The 22,861-nt window shown below is 34.4% G+C and overlaps 2 protein-coding genes across 2 annotated transcripts; one reads left to right on the top strand and one right to left on the bottom strand.

The window, feature by feature from the left end:
• Positions 1-7,628: 7,628 nt before the first annotated feature.
• Positions 7,629-8,384, top strand: HELRODRAFT_65195 (hypothetical protein; the record flags this gene model as incomplete). The annotated part of the gene is made up of 1 exon (XM_009021151.1): positions 7,629-8,384. The coding sequence occupies one exon, from the start codon at positions 7,629-7,631 to the stop codon at positions 8,382-8,384; it is 756 nt and encodes a 251-aa protein (XP_009019399.1).
• Positions 8,385-14,427: 6,043 nt separating this feature from the next.
• Positions 14,428-14,712, bottom strand: HELRODRAFT_65462 (hypothetical protein; the record flags this gene model as incomplete). The annotated part of the gene is made up of 1 exon (XM_009021150.1): positions 14,428-14,712. One exon carries the CDS (start codon positions 14,710-14,712, stop codon positions 14,428-14,430), a length of 285 nt encoding a protein of 94 aa, XP_009019398.1.
• Between the last annotated feature and the right edge of the window lie 8,149 nt (positions 14,713-22,861).

Genomic DNA, 22,861 nt, shown 5'->3' with positions numbered 1-22,861 from the left:
CAGATAAAAAAACGACTGATTGCATTCGTTAAAAAATGAAATGATACAAAATTTATTTTTTTTCTCAAAATTATAAATAATTATTATTCAAAATTATGGCTGTCCCCCATCATCATTATATTTCTCACTCATCATTGCATCCAACACTAATACCTCCATCACAGGTTAAGTTATTTACTCGCAATTGTTTTGTTATCATCATACCCATCATCATATTATTTGATGAAAGAGTATTTATTCCGCCATCAGATCAGCAGATAATCAGCAGACTGTTTCAGCATTGTAACTTTTGTTGCTATCACATAAGCTCTCCATTGCTATTGTCATTATTATTACAATCATTGGCACCTTTAATTTGAATTATCATCATCTTTTATAATCATTTACTTCTTCGTCTTCTTCATCATCATTTTAATAATCATCTACTTCTTCGTCATCAGCGAAACTTGTTAGTACAGCAGACCAACACACATGCAAACACTATCTTAAACATCTACAAGTATGGAAAAAAATTCATGAAGTTAAAATTTTGTCAACGATGAGGATGATAAATGGCAATGATTACGCCTATGGATGAAGGAGTTTGTAATGGTGATGATGTTATTGAAAAAAATGATTAAAAATTATGATGAAGATGGTGATAATGATCATATTGGTGATGGTGATGATGATGATGATAAAGATCAAATTGATGATGATGATGACGATGACGACGATGACGACGATGACGATGATGATGGTGATGATGATGATGATGATGATGATGACAATGATGATGGTGGTGATGATGATGATGATGATGATGACAATGATGATGGTGGTGATGATGATGATGATGATGATGATGGTGGTGATAACGATCAATTTGATGATGATGATGGTCACTGGTAGTTTTTTTAGGTTTCCTTTTATACACGACGAACAGGAAATGAGGGTGAGAGCAGTGATATTGCTGTTTGTATATATATAGTCACATACACACACACACACACATACACATACACATACACGCACACACACATACACACACACATACACGCACACATACACGCACACACGCGCACACTACATATATACAACAATCTATCGCAAACACTACATACACGGAATACATAATGAAACGATTAGGCATTTTTAGAACGTCAGAAAAATGAATTTATTCACGATTTTATAATTTGACACAATTAATATTAATTAAATTCATTTCATGAGACTGGTGAATTATAATTAATTAGACAATTTCATTAACTTGTCAAGAATAAACGTTGCATTCAAATGATTCATACGAGTTTTAAAAGCGAACCTAGGAGCAAATACATTTGCTATGGACGCAACCACAGCCACACAACATCACGTACATTAATTTGTGGATGCCCACATGCAAGCCTTTATTATTACATCGAGATAATCACATGCACACATGCACAACCTCACACAGGCACACATGTTAACCAATGTACACATTATTAAACACACACAAATACACACACACACACACACACACACATAAACAAACACAGTATCAAATAAACACACCGAAACAAACACATAAACTAATCCACAGAAACACAAACGTAAAAACAAACACTAATAAGCACACACACAGACACACAAAAGTATAAAAACACCTACAAACCCTTACACATGAACAAACAAAGACGCATAAACAAATATACAGATGAACAAACACAGACGCATAAACAAACAACCACACGCACACACATCAAACATAACCTGATACTCTGCCAGCCATGCAGAAAGAAGGATCGATTGTAGGAATGAAAATTTCAAATGACTTTTTAATGTTTGTTCAAGTGCCACAGTTCATTGTTCATCACATACTCACATTCTCTCTCTTGTTTGCTTGTTTCTTCCTTCTTTGTTCCTTCCTTCGTTCATTCGACGTTCTTTTTGTTTGTTCATCCGTTCGTTCGTTTGTTAGTTGGTTCGTTTGTTCATAGGTTTGTTAATTTGTTCAACATGATGTTTAGTTTTACTTAAGTAAAAGAATGCAATACAGTGACATGCATGAATGGAACGTGCATGGTTACATTCGTTTCGACAACACTTGTTGCATGTATTTATTTATTTTTTATAACTTTGTTTATAAACACAAGATTTAAATATTAATATTTGATAAATAAAAATATAACATTTAAATAAGTTCAATTCAATTAATTTTAAATATACCTCGACATCAAATTTATTTGTTGTAGAAACTCGCCTGAGCAGATTGTTCAAATTCAAATTAAAGTTCCTATGAATAAATTAATGATGCAAACGTGCAGACGTTAAACACATGCAAACAATGAACGAGTTGTGCAGGTTACCAGTGAGTGTTCTTAGAAATTCAGTCACAAAATTTTCCTCAATATTTGAACCAATTATAAAAATTAACATAGAAGCAATCCCATCACACTATGTTTCCAATCATCATTCATTAATTTCATTTTATAAATTTTCTGTTGAGTTATTTCTTCTAAAATAATTTTTCAACATTCCAACACAGAACAAAATTGCACGAACAAAATTTTTGATATTTCAATTCTTGGCGAAATGGATATTTAAGATGAGCAGTTTTGAATTTTAGCTGCAATTTTAACCCAACACCAGGCAACACAACACAGTGGGGATTTTTCTTTGTTTAATTTCAACAAATATTCATTTAAATCTAAAAAAATGACAAGATGAAATAAACATTTCTGTCCAATAAATGAATATTATCATACAGGCTTAAAATGCTCTGCCAGCAAAGCAGAAACTGATTGCGTAAAAGCGTCTATGATCAGCTCCACATAACATACATTGTTTGTTTTAATTAATGAAGCAAAGAAATACTTGTGACAATGCTACCTGATTCGGTGTGCGCATGAAATTACAAGAGATGATGATTACAACAAGAAAACATGTTTGAGATTGAGTCACCCAATTGAAAATATCACAATCAATGTATCACATTATATATCACATTGTATATCACAATCAATGTATCACATTATATATCATGATCAGATATCACAATGTATATCACAATCAAATATCACATGTTGTGATGCATGTGTCAAAAAATGATAAAGTCAGACGTTGATAAAGTTGACGAAACATGAGACGAATATTTCATTCTGTTCGGAATAAGCTTTCACATATAAAAAAGAAGCTCTATGACATCAGCAACTTTGAAATAGCATGAACTTGATATCACGTGGCTTCATGTTCGTGACGTAACATGCTGATCAAAGATGACGTCATGAAAGCAAACGTGGAACGTCAATGAATTCTTCGCTGGACGTGCTCTATCTCTGCTGCCCAACTATAAATGACGTCATCATATATTACGTTACATTACAATGGAATGCAAAGTTCCTCTGTATACGTATGTGTGTGTGTGTGTACGTGTGTGTGTTTGAGTGTACTACACGCCTTTGTACCTGTGTGTGTACGTGTGTGTGTTCATGTGTGTTTGAGTGTACTACACGCCTTTGTACGTGTGTGTGTGTTGTGTGTATGTGGGAGTCTGTATGACTAGCAAATGTTACGGATGTGTGTTGTTTTTGCGCGGTTAGAACCGACGGCATTTGTTCTCATTTTTTTGTTTTGTTGCTCAAGTACAAAAACTAAAAAGCAGTTTTTATTTCATGAGCCTGTTGTTTTGTGTTGAGCATGATATTTTGCAGCTTCAGTTGTTTTGTCCCAACAATGGATTGTCTGTTAATGCTTTTGTTGTGTTGAAATTGTATCGTTGTGTATTTGTGTTGTTGATTAATATTTATATTTTCATTTCAGTTAAAATTTGCATGCTACTGTAATTAAAGAATTTTGAAATAAGTTCACTTTTTTGTGATTAACTCAGAGAAGGAGTTTTAATTTATATTTTCAAACAGAACGTTTTGTTAATGTCTTATAAGTCTTATTTTTATTAAATAAAGGCTTACCAATCTTTGAATAAACGATTTGAGGAAATAGTTTCAAATTGTCCACAACAGACATTACTAATAAGCACCTCAAATAAAAAGCATAGACAAACTGTGCCAAATGAGCGTTAATATTAAACTGTACATTGTACAACACAGACGCTCCTAATGACTGCCAGCAAATAAATATTATTATTAATTACGCTGGCGGAAGTATATTAAATGGCTTGACCTTTCAGCGACGAGCCATCAACATTTGCATGCAACGCAGTACATCAGAGCACGAACCAAACATGCACGCACGCACGCACGCACGCAAGTAATCTTCCCCCGTAATCCACATACAAACTGACGCACATGCCGAAAACGTTCGCACATGCCGACCGTCTCACATACGTAATCACGTAAATGCATGTTTAAACAAACACACGCACATTCTAGCACGTTGACATACCGTTAACGAAACAACGACACACACACAAAACGACAACACACACACACAGACACAACGACACACATACAACGTCACACACACACACACTCATATTTATATAAAATCAAACACACACAAACAGATATTCCTAACAGTACACATGCAAACACCAGACCAACGTACCAAGTTTGTATAAATAGATTGTTAGCATAACGAAATTGAGTAAACATGTTGAAACCTCTTCATGCCATATTCATTCAGCAGAGCAGTCAGTACAACCGGCTCAACAGAGATCTTCGTCTACATTTAAATCATTCAAAAATACATGACGCCAATCAGAAGCCCAATAAATCCAGTTTTGTTTAAGCAGTTGCGGTAAAGAGTATTATCTTTCAAATGCAAAACTCGCTTTCAATAACCACTTTGAATTTGGAATAACAAAACTGCGAATCAATTTATGTTGTTGAATTTCTTTTGAAACTTTGTTGCTAGAGGTTTTCTTAAATACATTAGATGAGTTTGAACCGTGTTATAAAATTACAGCTTCTCTTCAACAATGTAGATGTTGGGTCGTTGCAAGCAAATATAAATGTTGTGTTGTCGCGATCGGCGCTGTGTTGTGTGTTGCACTGTGGGCAACAACGCCATGCAGTGCCGAAGAGATTAATAACTAATACCAATGAGAAATTAAAATCATAGGAGTTTGCCTTGAGAACTGTTCATAAAGAATATCACGTTTTTTTTTGCGGTTTTTGATTCTCACTCTTTTCCGTCACGAATTTTCAATCCACCCACATAGAATATTCCACAATTTTTGATCCTTCGTTTGAAAGGTAGCGACTTCACTGCTAGCGACTTGAAATGTTTCACGCATATTAATCATGTGACGAATGACAGATGAAAATCGAAGACGTTTAATTGCGTTGAATGCCGACGAGCGCGTTCATAACTTCATGAAAGGAATATTAAAATAAAATAAAGCATCGAAAAATAAAGCATCAAGGAAATATATTTTTTTGCTGATGCGTAATTTTTATTAACTTATTTATCATCAAACTTTCAGCAAAATTTCTACTCAGTAATGATGGAAATGAAAAAAGGCAAAACGGGATGTCACATCAGGTATTTTCCCACCCCACTCTTGTCACACTGTCACAAATTTGTGATCCCTACCTACCTTTTCAAAGAGTGCATCCATCACGAATAGCCTTCTAATTTTATTGTTTTTGAAATGTACAAACAAATTTTAATTGACTGATGATATTCGTTAAACTTTCATATTCTCTGACTGATTAAATTTATTGCTTGTTTAAATCGAACTACTTCAATTTATTTAACTTCTATAATTTAATAAACTTTGGCTAAAATTTAAAGATGTCCATTTTTACATCGAGAATAAAATTTTATTGTATTTTAATCAGCAAAAGTACCATGTTGATTTATGATGGAGGTAATAGTTAAAAATGCCAACTCATTTCAACCAAATCATTTCGAAATTCTCAATAAATTCTGAAAATGAAAAACATTTGAGATAACAAAAACGCATGAACGCTACAAGCAACCTTGCAAACCAAAGCAGAAAGGAGCCTCTGACAAAACAATCCTCGCTATGATACGGACAATGATTTTACAATTGGTAATGAGTGACGGAGAGAAAAATAAGAAGCCATGTAATATGAGTGAAAAGTAGAAGAATGCAGCATGTTGATTGCTCCTTAGAGATGGATGTCTGCTTCTCACCAGAACTAATAACCTGGATCTTCTTTCTACGCTTCACTCGCGACAGACACAACTTTAGCGTCTTGCTCATTCCATTTTTCCTTATTGTGGATATCAATTTTTTGTTTCATATTCTTGCCGAAGAAAACAAGAGCGCGTTTGCAAGAGACGTAAATGTTTCGGTTGATGGTGACGATGTGGTTGCTGTGGACTCATTAGACATTTAACAAACAGCAATATTGGAAAATTAAAAAAGTTATTTTTTTAGTAAAATTTGTAGGATGCGTCAAAATTTTTAACAAGGGTTGAAAGGGGAGTAGGTAAAGCAAAGAAAAAGAACACAATGTTTTATCTTTGTTCATTACATTCGTATATTTTGTTTGTATATAATGTATGCTTGTGCTAAATACATACATCATCATTCTTACTATTTTGCTTCAACTTTGTTTATATAAAAATGTATTGCGTATGTGTGTGTTTGTGTATGAATAAATGTATGTGTGTGTGTGTGTATGTGTGTGGCCCCCAAACGCGATGGTTTGCCGGTAATGATCTGGGGGCTGAACTCCCCAGTTCTACAAAATGCCACCAAAGGCTTGTAGCGTGCGCGCTCCGACCATCGAAATCCTACTCCTTCCTGCACGTGGCGGGGACTGCTACTAACTAACAGGAGAGGGCGAAGGCGAGTTACTGGCGCCTAAACCAGGTTCCGGGCGGATGGCGCTCGTAAGGAAATACCATCTAGGAGAAGGAAAACTCTGATTTCAAACCTCCGCAGCCTTGCGGCTATACCCACGCTTGGGAAAGGCCTGGGAGTGAACCCAATTAAAAATCTAGCCAGGATAGTTGGCTACGAGGATAAAACTGCACCGCAGTTTTATCCATGTAGCATGCCGCACAAACATGCTCCACTTAAACCAACCAGTGTGAAGGTGGTCTTGGTGGTCTGATGCTTGAATGGATGTGCAAACAAAGTCCTGCGGCGATTGGCGACGGGCACAGGTAGAGGGTACTACTGGCAGTGTCTAGTCACAACACAACACACAGGCGGCCTTGGTGTGATGGTCGTTTGTTGCTGATGGCTACAGCAATTTTCGTATCCTGCCAGGGTGACAAAGCAGCCCTATCCAGGGATGCACTGCTTTCTCCAACCGGAGAGGGGACTAAAAAATCTGTTCTAAAAAAAGCTAGCCAATATGTTGCCGACCTTGTCAGCCTACCGCGGCTGACTGGGTATCCTACTATGCGGTCAAAAGAAAAAAAAAATTTTAAATTTGGCTTCATGGAACGTCCGGACAATGTTGGATCTTGGGAGGTGTCATGAACGTCGATCTGCCATTGTTGCGCGTGAACTTGCGCGTTATGACATCGATGTTGCTGCGCTCAGCGAGACAAGAATCTCTGCAGCAGCACAGTTTGAGGAGAGAGGTGCTGGTTACACCTTCTTTTGCCAAGGTCATCCTGCAGGTGAGGTGCGTACTGGTGGAGTGGGCTTTGCCATTCGTAGCACACTCCTGAAATCTGTACATGAGGTACCTTATGGTATTTCACCACGCCTAATGAGGATGCAGCTCAACCTGGAGGGTGGTCACACTGCTACCTTGATCAGCTGCTATGCGCCAACGCTTGGAGCAACTTTTGAGGAGAAGATCTTGTTTTATGAGCAGCTCGGTGACGCTGTTCGTTCAACACCACACAACCATCAGTTGTTTGTCTTGGGTGATTTTAACGCCCGTGTAGGTAAAGACCACATCTTGTGGCCAAAAGTGCTTGGACGAAATGGGTTTGTTAGGGAAAATTCAAATGGAATTATGCTCCTCGAATTTTGTACAGAGCACAATCTTGTGGTGACAAATACAGTTTTCCAACAGGCTGACAGGAAGAAGACTAGCTGGAAACATCCACGTTTAGGACACTGGCATCTCATCAACTACATACTTATCAGACAATGCGATCTTTGTCTCGCTCGTCTAACTAAAGCGGTGCGAGCATCAACAATGTGGTCAGATCATCGCCTCATCAAGATGTCGGTGTTTCTTACTGTTAAACCAGTCAGAAGGCATCACAAAACTGTAAGGAAAGCCAAACTAGATGTGACTCGGATAACAGAACCGTCAGCTAGAAATTTGTTCCGCGAAGCATTGTGTGGTGAGTTTTCAACAAATGAGAGCACAGAATGGTCAGATTTCAAGCAGATTGTGGAGAAAGCTGCGGTTAATGTGCTTGGATATCAGCGTATTAAGCATAGGGACTGGTTCGACAATCAGGATACGAAGGCACGTGGGCTGCTGGACAACATGCACAGCACCCATCTTTCTTAGATAGATGACAGGGGCAACTGCGTCAAGAAAGCATGCTACACGCAAGCACGCAGTTTTTCACAGAGGAGGCTTCGTCAGATGAAGGAATCTTGGTGGTCTGCCAGAGCTGATGAATTGCAAGTAGCGGCCGGCCGCGGGGACATGAAATCATTTTACAGAAATCTGAAAACTGTGTTTGGTCCTCGCAGCTCCAGTAGCGTCCCGGTACTGTCTAAAGATGGTCAAACACTCATCAAGGATGGCCATGGAATCCTGGCTCGTTGGGCTGAACACTTCAACAGTGTGCTAAATCAAGAATCCCGGTTTGATGACTCAGTCCTTGCTGAGTTGCCTGACTGGAGCATTGCAGGTGATCTCGATGATCCCCCTAGCCTGTCTAAAGTAGAAAAAGCAATCACCCAAATGTCGAATGGAAAAGCTCCGGGTTTGGACAGGCTGCCGGCAGAACTCTTCAAATGTGGGATAGGAAATCGGTTTCTCGAGATTTTAAGGATGCCCTTATCATTCACATATTCAAACGGAAAGGGAATCGTTCATGCTGTGATGATCACAGAGGCATTTCTCTGCTATCGATTCCTGGAAAAATATTGGCCCGCGTGATCGTCAACCGCCTAACCAAGTACGTCAATGATGTTGGTATCCTTCCAGAGGGTCAGTGTGGCTTTCGGGCTGGTCGTGGTACTATGGATATGATTTTTACTGCCAGACAACTTCAAAAAAAATGTCGTGAGCAACAACGCGAACTTTTCTTCGTCTTCATAGATTTAAAGGCGTTCGATTCCGTCAACCGTTCAGCGTTATGGAAATGTATCAAAAAGACCGGTTGTCCTCCGATTTTAGTGTCGATTATTCGCTCCTTCCATGAAGGCATGAGGGCAACCGTAGTTGAAAATGGTGATCAATCCCCGGACTTTGAGGTGACGAATGGTACCATGCAGGGGTGTGTCATGGCTCCATTGCTGTTCAACATTTACTTCTCCCTAATGCTTCGAGTCGCCTTTCCACATTGTGTAGAGGGCATTCCAATCTGCTATCGCATGGATGGAGACGTTTTCAACATCAGACGCCTACAAGCAAAGTCAAAAACACAAACCACAATAGTCCGCGACCTGATCTTTGCGGATGACTGCGCTTTGGTTGCACATACACAAAGTGAAGTTCAGGCTCTGTTCAACTGTTTCCACACTACTGCAGAAAGGTTTGAACTTACGGTGAGCAGGAAGAAAACAGAGGTTCTGCACCAAAGCTATCCTATTTCGTCGGATTCTAAAGCCATCGTAACTATTGGTGGCTCGCAGTTGAACGCTGTGGATCGATTTTGCTACCTTGGTAGCTACCTCTCCTACATTACTGCAATCGATGATGAAATTACGGTTAGGATTGCCAAGGCTGGTGCTGCTTTTGGTGGTTTGAGTGGACGACTCTGGAAGGAACGGGGTATGTCGCTGGCTACTAAAATATCTGTCTATAAGGCAGTTGTGTTAACCACAATGTTGTATGGATGTGAGACATGGATTACTTATAGGCGCCATATACGTATTGGAAATGTGTGGTATCTTGGGTATCGAGGCATTTTTGTTACAGGCACAGTTTCGTTGGGCGGGACACGTTATCCGCATGCCGGACACAAGAATTCCCAAACAGGTGTTTTTCGGACAGCTGGCTTTTGGAGTTCGCCTTGCAAGCAGTCCAGTTCGCAGATTTTAAGATAATCTGAAGGAAAACCTAAAAAAAGTCGGACTGGATTCTAAAACCTTGGGTGTCGTTGCGCTCGAGCGTTCACAGTGGAAGACACGCTCACAAGCGGCAGTTTCCGCCTTTGAGGAGGCGCGCATTGCAGCTCTAGTTGGAAAAATAGGACGGCGTAAGCAGGTGGCCCGGAATGGTAACAGCACAGGGGTGTGGGTTTGCGGATCCTGTGGTCGTCGATGTTCATCAAGAATAGGCTTGTTCTCGCATCAAAGGACTCATCAATGACACAATTCGTCGAACGCGACGATGTATTCCATGTATGTGTGTGAGGGTGTGGTGTGTGTATTTAATTGGTACTACTGACTGAGTCAATCTTTATGTATTTTTTATGTTTTTACGCCGACCAATTATTTTTATTGTATTCAAACTATTCTTCTATAAACTTCAGATGTTCCTTTATATTACTGTCGGCTTCATTCTGTATACTTTGGTTTGTTTTGTTGTCATGTTCTAACTGTTTGTTCATGTTCGTTTGTTTATGTTTGTTTGTTCATGTTTGTTTGTTCATGTTTGTTTGTTCATGTTTGTTTTTTCATGTTTGTTTGTTCATGTTTGTTTGTTCATGTTTGTTTGTTCGTGTTTGTTTGTTCATGTTTGTTTGTTCATGTTTGTTTGTTTGTGTTTGTTTGTTCTTTAATTTATTCTTTCAATCATTAGATATCTCTGTTCATACTACTAATTCTTTTGTTTCAATCGGCAATGAAAACAAGATCTCTTTATTTATCGCTGTATAAATTCGTTCTCTTGGAACAAAAACACAACTGCATGTTAACAGCCTTTGTGTTCATTTGTTTCCCAATGATGTGCATGTATGTGTGTACTCTATACTGTGTGTGTATATATATGTGGTGTAAGTATTTAGTTTGTTTGTGTGTGTGTGTGTATGCATGTATTAATTGTGTGTTTAAGTATGTAGTTTGTATGTGTGAGTAGTATATATGTGTGTGTAAGTATTTTGTTTGTTTGTGTGTGTGTGTGTGTGAGTGTGTTGATTATGTAATGTTTGTTATATTGTATCAATATAATGTAAATATATATATTTAGGTCGGGTGGATATTTGGGCGTATTATCAAACATTTAGACATAATGTAATGTAATGTAATGTATTGTAATGTAATGTAATGTAAGTAAGTATGTAAGTACGCAATGTAAGTAGTTTCTTGCGTTCATGTATACACACATTCAAGCATGTTTATAACATGAAAAGGGAATGTTTGAAATGTTAATAGGCACGCGCACCGTGAAGACTTTGTAAAAAAAACTTGTGAATGATGAAGAAGGACACGTGTGTTAAGCATGTTTCTCATTTGAAACTCTGATACGAAGCCTTGTGATGTTACATGAAAAAAAAAAACAGATCAGCGGTTGAAAATGTTTCTGACATGATGTTTCAGAAATTAAATTTATAATCCTGCTGAAGAGAAGTTTGCGCATTTTCAAATGGACGTGTCTCTGTGAGGGTGTGTGTTTTTACAGTTTATTCAAAATATTCAAGCTGACAATTTTCCGTGTTCAACTACATTAAGAAATTGTAATTAATTAAAATGTCGTTAAGTTTTAATGAGAAGTTCTTGCGAAAAGTAAACAAATGAAATGTTACGAAGGCGATGTTGATCTGTGATTGGTCATCTCTATAAACAAACCAATGAATATGTAATTGGTCATGATCATCTAAAGAAATAATACAAAATGAAACGGCTGCTATGAGTTTAAAAACTTGGAAAACATTAGAGCGTCACAGAACATCGGCACAACATCGATTCGTTATCTGGCCGTCAGCACCACAAGTAGCCATCAAGACCCTCCCAACATTAAACAGCTGGGTAGGAATTGATGTCATGACTTAATGCCTATCAACTCCACACGACACTGATTAAATGGCGGGTATGACTCAGCTGCAAAACAATGCATCGTAATTCAGCAGTGTTTGATGTTTGATTTCCAAATCAGTAAACAATTCTGTGATAAACTTTTTTGTGAAAATGTTTTCTTCGGTAACCATAACTATTGAAACCCTGGTATGTAGAACAACTTATAAAAAGACAAAATGTAAAAATAAGTTAATTATTGATTTCGTTTATTAAAATAAATAAGTCGATTTCAGGTAACATTATGTTATTCATTTTTATAAAATTTCATAGACCAATTATAGAATAATTTAATCTAACGTAGCTCTAACTACTAAAAATTTTGTAATCAGCGACACATTCAGCTGACATTGGGCCTACGGTACAGTCGTATTTAAATGAAGTATGTTTTGTTAAATTTCATTAAAACGTTCATTTGTCAAACTTTTTTTGGTACATTTTTTTGGTACGCAATAATAAAAACGCCATTTGAAGGCATTTCAGATGAAACAAAAGCAAGTGTTGCATCATTTTGTTGCCAATTTCAGCTGGAAATTTTTAAAGATGGCAAGATGTTTATAAACTCCAGCAAAATTTATAAAATCTAATCTCTAAACTTATATTTAGTTTTATATTATAGCATGGGTTATGTCAAAACAGCACATCACTTATAGACAAACCAACAACACGCACAAACACACATAAACACATACACACACACACACAAAGAAGAAAACCAACGATTGAAAAATAGAAAAGACAGTAGATCAGGAGAGAGATATATATATATATATATAGAGAGAGAGAGATATAGAGAGGAAAAGGAACGAAGGCATGGACTGATGAAAAGAGCAATTGAGTTGGATTATCTGGGATGAATTTAATTTCATCAGCTGGTTCATCCTGAATGCCATTCGCATGCATGCACATCTCTACAACATCACCACACAACCATGATGGGACCGCTACTACTTATTATGTACTTCTTACTTAACGACTGTCACTCTAATACTTCTTTACTGAGTCATTCAAAGGCATTCAAACTCTTTTTTCTTATTTTATTTGATTGCCGACCGTAGAAAATATAACAATTTTTTCCTGAGTTCTCAATAGAAAAAAAATTATTTAAAAAAATGCTGCACTATATTGCATCTGAAATAGTACATCATCAAATAGTTTCACTGTTTTAAATCTGCAAAATTGACCAGCACGATTCTACAAAAGTTTCAGTAACCAGCGGTTATCAGCGTCAACAATCACAAACAACTTGCCTGAGAGAGTAAAACATGCTTTTGACAACAACAGACCAGGCTTCAAAAACAAGAATTGCTATCATAAGATTTGACACTACTCATCAATATCTGGCCATTGAGTGGCCCAAAAGATCTCACGTGACTCCAATACAGAAGTGCCATTGGTGGATTAGCACGTGTCCTGCAGTTGAATTAATTTTATTTTTTAGCAAATGTCTTGAATAATTGGACGATTAATAACTGGTAGGAGGCTTGGTGGGTATGCTCTGAAATTGTTGTTGGTGATTTGTTTAGGAGTTGATGTTTTGTTTTTGAATTGGTGTGATGTTTAGTTTATACGGTTTATGTTTTGCTCAAAAGGTTGTTTGTTCACAAAAATGAGTTTAGTTTATAAAATTCATGTGAATGTTCAAAAAGTTGATTATTTTGTTTCATTGAAATTAAAAATTTGAAAAGTGTTGTTCTGTATGATTTTATAAGCCATTACATCAAGTTACAACAAATTTTTTAGTGTGAATGTGAGATGTTGGGCTTAGTAATTTTGTTTGTTGTGAACAAACAGTACGTGAAACAACACATGGAAGCAGTTGATAATAATGGGTTGTAATTGGGTTGGGAGGGCTTCGGCGGTCAGTGGCTGATCAAACTAAAGTCGTCGTTGCGAGAAGTCTGGAGTAATGTTATGGAGGAACATGACGTCATGTTGTGTGTTTGTCGATGCCAGTTGGATGTCGCGTTCACCATTTCATGTTTATGTTTATTTCGACAATTGCTCATCCAATGTTGGATATTAAACTGAGACGAATTGCTGACGATCTCGCCTGATGATGATTGTTTTCATCAAGTTGGCGTGTAAATTAGTATGGTACAGTTGTATGCTAGAATTTGTCATCATTTTTAGATTTAGAATTAGATTTATATTTTACGTTTTTAGCTGATTATGTTAAAGGTTGATCAGTGGCGGACTAAGCCTAAAGTGGGCCCTAGGCAACATTGGAATTCCGGGCCTATCTTTCAGTAATGACAAATACTTTACGTTCGATAGTTTGGTTTTAATGAATATGGTATGTAAATCAGTTACCAAAATTTTAAAAAAATGTACACAAATTAAAGAAACATCATTTATTAAAAAAAACAAACATAAACGTAATTTATTAAAACAGTAATATAAATACACCAAGACTGATATATCTATATAATTGCCATTTTTCTCACCTTCAGTTCTGCAAACTCGTCAAATAGTTTGTCATAGTTAATAGAATTATTCAACGACTCTTTTTCTATATAAAGTAATGATAAGCTATTTAATTTTTGCTGGCCCAACGTGGATCTTAAAAAATTTTTTATTCTAACCATTACTGAAAATGATCTTTCACCACTTGCATTGCTTACCTGAAGGGTTAAATAAATTCTCAGAATTACATTTAAATTAGGAAATGTTGCAATAATATTATTTTCCTGAATAAATGACCACATGGATACAGGCGAAGGCGAAATAATATTTTCTTTACTTATAAAATTCTTAAATTGAACTACTTCGTTTTTCAGTTCTTCTAGGTTTAAATCTTGTTCATAACATTTTAATTCCTGTAATGAAGAGTCATTGATATCACTGTCATAGAAAATTGTTTTAAATTTATTATTAATAGTTTTGTATGCTTCACATCTTTTCTTAATGTTGCTAATTAAAGAATCGCATACAACAAAAAAAAATATTCACTTTAAAAAGTTCTTTGCCACTGAGTCTTTTTTCAAGTTCTGGAGTTTCATCATGAAATAATTTTCGTATTTTCTGTCGCTTTTTATCATTAATATATGCAATATCTTTAACTTTTTCTGCTTCTTTTTCTAAATGATCAAAATCGCATCTTTTCTTAATGTTGCTAATTAAAGAATCGCATACAACAAAAAAAAATATTCACTTTAAAAAGTTCTTTGCCACTGAGTCTTTTTTCAAGTTCTGGAGTTTCATCATGAAATAATTTTCGTATTTTCTGTCGCTTTTTATCATTAATATATGCAATATCTTTAACTTTTTCTGCTTCTTTTTCTAAATGATCAAAATCGTCTCTAACAGTTTGTATGAAATCTATTAGCGAATCATAAATTAGAACTGCTGTATTTAAGGATTCGTCTTTTTGCTGAAGAGTCTTGTTTGAAGCATCTATTCTTTCTAAAAATTTTTCCCATATAGTAAGTAGTCAAATGTATCAAGTTTTTTGTATAAATCGGCAGCTTCTGATCTTGTTAATGGTTTCTCATCATTGTTTGAGGAAAAATGGCGTAAACAATGTTTAATTTCGTCATAATTTTCCTTCAAGGCTTTTACAGCATCGGAACGAGCTGACCATCTGGTGTCACAAACAGGTTTAATATTCAAGTGCTTGCTCTTACAAAATTTTTTTAATTCATTCCACCTATGTGTAGAACTTGAAAAAAATACGTACAATTCTTGAACGATATTGAAAAAAGTGGTTATTTCCATGCAACTTTCGGCAGCAGCATTTCCAATTAAATTTAATGAATGATTTGAGCATGGTATGAAATGAGTAGAAAAAATATGTTATTTTATTCTGGATTGGAGTCCCTTATATTTACCTGACATATTAAATGCGTTATCATAACTTTGTCCTCGACAGTTAGTGATGTCTAAATCAATGCTATTTAAAAATTCTAAAATAACTTTTTCCAAGTTATCACCAGTATGAGAAAATATAGGTAGAAATCCCAAAAATCTTTCTTTTATACAACTTGGAAGAACGTACCGAATAATAACTGTAAGCTGATCTACATGAGATACATCAGGGGTTGAATCAATAATTAGAGAATAAAATTTAGCTTCCTTTATTTCGTTCAGTATCGTGAGTTGCAAATCTTTCGATATAATCAAAATAAATTCATCACATATGGTAGATGACAAATAACTTATAGTTCCGGTGCCGCAATTTGCATATCTTTTCATGTGTTCACGCAAAAATGGATCAAACTCGGATAAATATTTTAAAGCACCTATATAATTACCATTATTTTCACTAAAAAGAACTTCATTTTTACCACGAAATGCTAAAGAGTATGAAAAAATAAATTTGATTGTTGCTACCACACGTTTAAGTACCTCCCTCCAGTATTTTTTTTCATTCATAATTTGTTTTTCCAATTCAGTATCAATACGCCCAGTAATTTTAGATCTTTTTATATAAATTAAAATTGAGTTAATGTGGTCGCTGGAGTTTTCATGCTCTGACAATTTTTTATGGATATTTTTCCAATCATTCGTTCCTTTTGCCATTAGTGTTGTTTGCTTGGAAAATAATTTACAGACGTAACAGTACAATAAGTTGTTGGTTTGAGTATAAGCCAGCCAATCTCTTTTAACTTTTTCTTCACTATTAATTGTTCTGAAGAAGGAAGCGATAGTTAATTTTCTTGTGAATTGTTTTGACCCTTCGTTGCATCGAATGGAAGATGATTCTGAAGATCCATTTATCGATTTTGGTGGATTTTTGACATAATACTCTAGCATGGCGTCTGTTAGGTTTTCTGGCCATAAAGCAATGTCGTTTACAAAACTCTCAGTTTCATCATTACTTTCAGATGATTTAATATATATATCTTCTTTTGCTTCATCTTCACAATCGGAATTACTCAGTTTTTCCCGCTGATATTTCTGCTGAATAGATTCAAATTTGTGTGATGCTTCTGGAGTTTGAGCAGATAAAATTTGTGAAAATGATGATGATTGTTGTGATTTTTCGTCCTTCACAATTTAAAATTTGTTTAACGATCCTTTCATTTGTTCTGCAACTTTATCTCGATCTGCTTTTTGTTTTCTTTTTTCACTTCCACTTAAATGCTTATAGGAACTTATTATAAATTAAAGACCACGAACTAAAAATAAAAAAATCAATTAACATTATTTTTACTCAATTATAATAAAATCACAATTTGTAGTATTACTGATTTATAAAGCCCTTCTTGTCAGTAATCTTCAGATATCAGTATCAATTGAATAATAAAAACTCACATTTTAAATTAACGAATTCCAGAAATTATTAACTATCAATCCAAAACTAAGCAACTCAAAATCTATTGACAAAGCAATTTTATAAATGACCGATATTCAACTTTGACGATTTTTCAAAATGGCAGAAAACGGGCTTTTTTCAAATTTATAACACGAGATTAATTCAATGTTCATTATTTTTTCCAGCAACATGAACCAATGAGCATTTAATTATAAAAATTGAAAAGTGAACAATTTAATACTTTTATAAAAACTCCCATTTTTTTGTAGGAATTCCAGAAAATGAATCCAAAAAATATTTTGCAAAGCAATTTTAAAAATATTCGATATTCATTTTTGCCGATTTTTCAAAATGGTTTCATTGCGCTTTCTTGTTAAATTTAGAATTTGAGATTTGTTCAATGTTAATGTTTAGCATTTCTATTGAAACCAAAAAAAACATAAAAATATAATTATAAAAATTAAAAAAAAGTTAAAATCAAATTTCCGGGCCCCAAAAAATTACGGGCCCTGGCAATTGCCTTGTCAGCCTAGGCCTTAGTTATCAGGCATATAGTCATATAGTCAGCCTAGGCCTTAGTCGCCCCTGAGGTTGATGGAGTTGATGGAGTTGATGATGTGTGTGTTTTTAACGCGCCCATGTCGATTGGTTCTCTACACGCGGAATGTTTCATGATTGAATTTTTTTTTTTTTTCTTTGATAATTTTAACGGCACTGCAGCTTTCAAGATGGTGCTATAATGTGCCAGTAATTTTAATATTTTTTCTTAATTTTTATTTTATTTTTTTTTCATTATTATGTAGTTATTATTATTACATCTTGATTAAAATTAATGACATATTGGCGGCCGGATTGTCCTTCAGGCTGTAAACGATTTTTTAAAAATAAATGAAAATTGTTTGCAATAATATTAACACTAGAATTACTAATCACTATACACTTTAAAAACAAAATTTATGAAATTAAACAAAAATAATTTCATAAAGTAAATACTTTAAAAAATTTAATGTATAAATTGAATTGAATTGAATTGAATTGAATTAATTTTCTATAAAACAACAAATTCTAAGCAAGAATAGAAAAATTTTATAATAAAGAATAGAAATACGCGATTTAAAAAATAATTTTAAACCGAAATAAAACTAAAATGAAAAGCTGCAGCCGAAGAAGAAAATGCTGTAACTGTTCATTATAGTGATGAATGTGCTCGTAGAACGTGCGCTCCTTCATTTGGCGATCATGAAACGATCGTACATTGTTATTTATTCATCCGGTAAGAGCAGACCGCTAATGCATGCATGTAGGGCGGATTTAGCTTTTCATACGTTATGAAGTGCTATCGAGATGGAAAGCTCGCAAATCAATTTTCGTTTCAATTTGCAGATTTTTGAATTCACCAACACTTCTAATTTTTAGTAGAAATGATCTTCTGCAATTTATTTAAAATGTAAAAGTTCGTAGGCTTATTTGTAATGACAAAATTACAACCTACTGCAAAACGTCTGAGAACAAATTCAAACGAAATTATCTCCAATTCTTCAACAATTAAAGCGTGTGTAAGCCATTGAAGGAAGACAAATAGCTTTTGCCATCAAAAAACGCTGCAATAAAGGAGCGTTATTGTTTATCCGATAATGATGCATTATTCTACCGTTCGACAATAAAGTAATGTCCATAAGTCATTAACTCTACAATTACGCACCCATCAATGCTATCTACATTTTTTTTATTGCCGCAATTATCGTACAATGATGACTAATTATCCTTTGAAAGAATTTGCCACAGATGGCTTACGTAGCTTTTATTATATTGAATACAATTTTCGAAGTTGGTTTTTCTATTTTTTAAAAGTTCATTTATTTTACGGGTAAATAAACTTGTTTCTAAAGTTTCTGAATGCTCTGAATTTTTTAAAAGGATTGCCATGTTTAAGATGGGCAACGTGAAATGTAGCCAGTATAAATTTTACCTGTACTTTCAAGTACTTCATGTAGAACGGACGAATGTTCATATTGTTCATTTTGTTTGTTAACAATAGTCGCAATAATAACAAACAATTTCATTGTTAATTTGACAACAGCTGAAAAGATTTTACAATATGTTTTGTAATGTTGTTTTAAAAAATTAAGATAAATTGCTACAGACGATGAAAAAATATTTGTTGTTTCTGTTTGTTGTAAATATCCATAAAAATAATGGAAAATTATAAAAAGAAGTAGGTTAATAAAAACATTTTGTGTATTTCATTTTGTTTCGAGATGCAATTTCAATGATGACATTTTAATAAATATGACGTTAGTTGTTGAGCAGCTCGTTCAAAGACCAGCAGACGAACATGACAAATTCTTGAAAAGCTACTCAGCAAAGTGGGGTGGGTACGTTTGATAAAATGCCGCCTCTGCACTCCAGTTGGAAGTTCACTAACTACTTCTTATTCAACTACTTATCAGAGTATTAAGATTTGCAAATGACGGCAGGCGTTATTGTTCGTTCAGAATTTACGAGGTATTTGTTTGTTTCCGACTGATTGAGTTCAATATTTTTGTTATTTCTTGTTCAAATTTTTAACTACCTAATTTTTATTATAAAGTTTAGAAGGTTTTCATGCTGGTAAATTTTTCAAAAATCTTTTGCTTGTTGGCAAAAATCTTTGTTCATCATATTTTTCACATTCGAAGATAATGTGGGATAAACGTAATTTTGTTTGTTGGACTGCATGAAGAAGATTGTTCTTTAAGAATTATTTCGTTACATGTTGAATAGCATAGTGAAGTAAAGGCATTGGTGGAAGGAAGTTGTTATCGTCAGTAATTGTTTTAACAGATCTTTGATTAGATTTATTATTTCGCAAATGTTTACGATGAAACGCTTTTAAAAATGTTCAAACAATAAACAAAAGTATTTTTATTTTTATATTGCAAAATATTTTTTTCAGTTTATTAAAAATATTTTCACAGATCTTATTATACCGCAAATATAATTATATTTAGAAAAATAATAATTCAATAGATTTTTTAATTTATTTTTTACGTTATTTTCTTCGTTGTTTCAATCACAATAAAAACATCAAGCGATGCTAATTAAATATGACTAACACGAGCCTGGCCCTTGCGTCGAAATGTTTAGTGAGCGATGGATTGGACATCAAGTTAATTGGAATGCTTCCTGGTTTGATCTACCTCCCTATAAAATCTCCCATAAAATGGCAATCATAACAATCGTTATTTCTCTTATCATTTAGTTTTCTGCATCGTACGGAGCAAGTAGAGATCTTTGCAAATTTTTTGAAGAGCTGAAAGGTTTCAAATGTTTGACAAGAGATTTTTTTCTTTTGTCCAGTATTTTATTCAGTCATCAGTTAAAAGTAATGTCTTATTTTAAATTTCTATTTTTATAGTCAAATAACTTAATGAAACATTGATTCTGGAATGATGATTACAGGGTCCGTTTTCAGTTATCAGGCATATTCATCTTCAAACTTTCAATTAGAAACATCTCAAGTGCAGTTCGCAGCTTAAGGTTAATGGGCACTGAACGACATTCTTATCGAAGTTTCTTAAGTAATTGAAATAATAAATAAACGTGGTAAACTCTTCATTATTTTCAACCCCAGTAAATACACCAACTAGCGTTGTCTTTGTTATCATCATCGTCGTCGTCGTCATCATCATCATCATCTCTGTCATCGTCATAATTATTGTCATTATAACACCATAATCATGACTTATTTTTCATGATATGATATCACGTAATCATTATTTTTATAAAATATTGCTATAATATTTTTTTCAAGTCAAAAAATAATATGAAACATGAACCGGCTTGCAGTGAAACGCCGCTGTTTGAATTTGCTATAAACTTCACAATCAGGGACTGGTTTTAAGAGTAGAATTGGTGAAAATTGAAAAATTGTTTGGTTACTAAAAAAGTCAAAAAAAAATTTTTTTTGCAAAATTATAGCTCCTCCCACTGCACGCTATGTTACACATCCACCTGCATTCAATCACATTAGCACAAATGAATAAGATGACCTGATGAATTGCATGCCTTATATGTTTTCAGAGCACTTCTTTTTTGAGATTGGTTAAAAATGTAAAGATGAAAAGAAAAGTGGGAGGTTGTCTTAAAAAAACGCATGAAGTGTGGAAATTTTTTTATTAATATGAGAGACTTTATAGCTGTAACTGAAGTCCGGCCTGGATTTACGTATGGGCTAAATGGGCTATAGCCCAGCACGGCAGATTAGAGGAGGCGGCAAATTTTGGGAATAAGTTAAAAAATATTCTGAAACAAAATTAAAAAAATGAACAAAATTATATAATTACTAGGAAAATGGGCTTAGCCGGGGGAAGGTTGGGCCAAATCCTCCTACTATTAGCAACTTTAATATTTGGTTACAAAAATGAGACATATTCATGAATGAAATTAATGAGCTTTGGCGTGATTGACGTTCCTGACAGCAATGATAACAGTAACATCTGGCTTACTGACGGCCAAAAATTAACACTAATAAAAAAAACTACACAATGGTAATTTTCAAGCTAATAAAATTTTGGAAAGCTAATTCTGCTTCAAAAAATCATCTTCTCAATTTGCTTTAGAGTCCACCCAGATTTGTGTTATAAAAATTTTAAACCAAATATATACACTCCACTTCAAATTTTAGACAACTCTACCAGAGTCAAAATGTATTTTTTATTTTTTATTATAGGCCTATATAAAGTCTATCATTAATTTTTATTTTCCAATAGCATTTCAGAACGGTAGCAATATTATTACTTACATTAAACTGGAATTGTTTGTTTATCATTAGACACGAGTTAAAAGACGAGAAATTAGACTACATTTCTTGAAGCATGATTGGTTGCGTGAAAAGGGCACGAGGCCCGAGGCCTACAGCGAGACCCACACGAGACAGAGGGCAAAGGAAACCTCTTGTAAACAGCAGCAAACTAATTCGTCAGTTTGAAATAAAGGGAAGGTGTAAGAGGACAGCTTTGAAGATGAACCTTGACATAAATGAAACGTTATGCAAGCGTTAAAACCAAATTTTAAAAAATCTCTATGAACATTTGCATCAATTTGAACAAGAAATAATTTCAACTGCTTCCACAGCAATACAACTTTGCTCATTTTTGCAACGTAATTGACAAAATGATGCTACAAGTAAATCAATTTTTTTCAAAATTAAATCCCCCCCTACAAAAACTTCTGGCTGTTCTACTGGCAAAAATATTTAGAAAATTTTCAGAGATATTTTAAATAAAAATATTACGTCGATTTTATAAATGAGTAAAATTATTATATACAACTTATTTGCTGTGATTTTGCTTCAATTGCTGTTAATGAAATTTAAAATTGTTATTTGAAATTTGAAAAATATAAATAAGAGAAGTTTGTTTGTTGACTTAACGACAATTCAGCTCAATTTTGCCTGTATCTACTAGAATTTTGCTGTTCTATCTTTTTCAATCAGATTATTTTGAACAAATCAGTTTCTTTTCAGTATTTTAATAAATTTAATAAATAAAAGAAGTAGCGTAACAATTAAAAATGTTTATATTGCGTAGAAACTCGCTCGTGTATCAAAAGAAACGTGA

Source organism: Helobdella robusta (genome assembly GCF_000326865.2).
Source record: "Helobdella robusta unplaced genomic scaffold HELROscaffold_3, whole genome shotgun sequence".
In the NCBI taxonomy this organism is placed as follows: domain Eukaryota; kingdom Metazoa; phylum Annelida; class Clitellata; order Rhynchobdellida; family Glossiphoniidae; genus Helobdella; species Helobdella robusta.
This window is presented reverse-complemented; position numbering and strand designations above follow the sequence as displayed.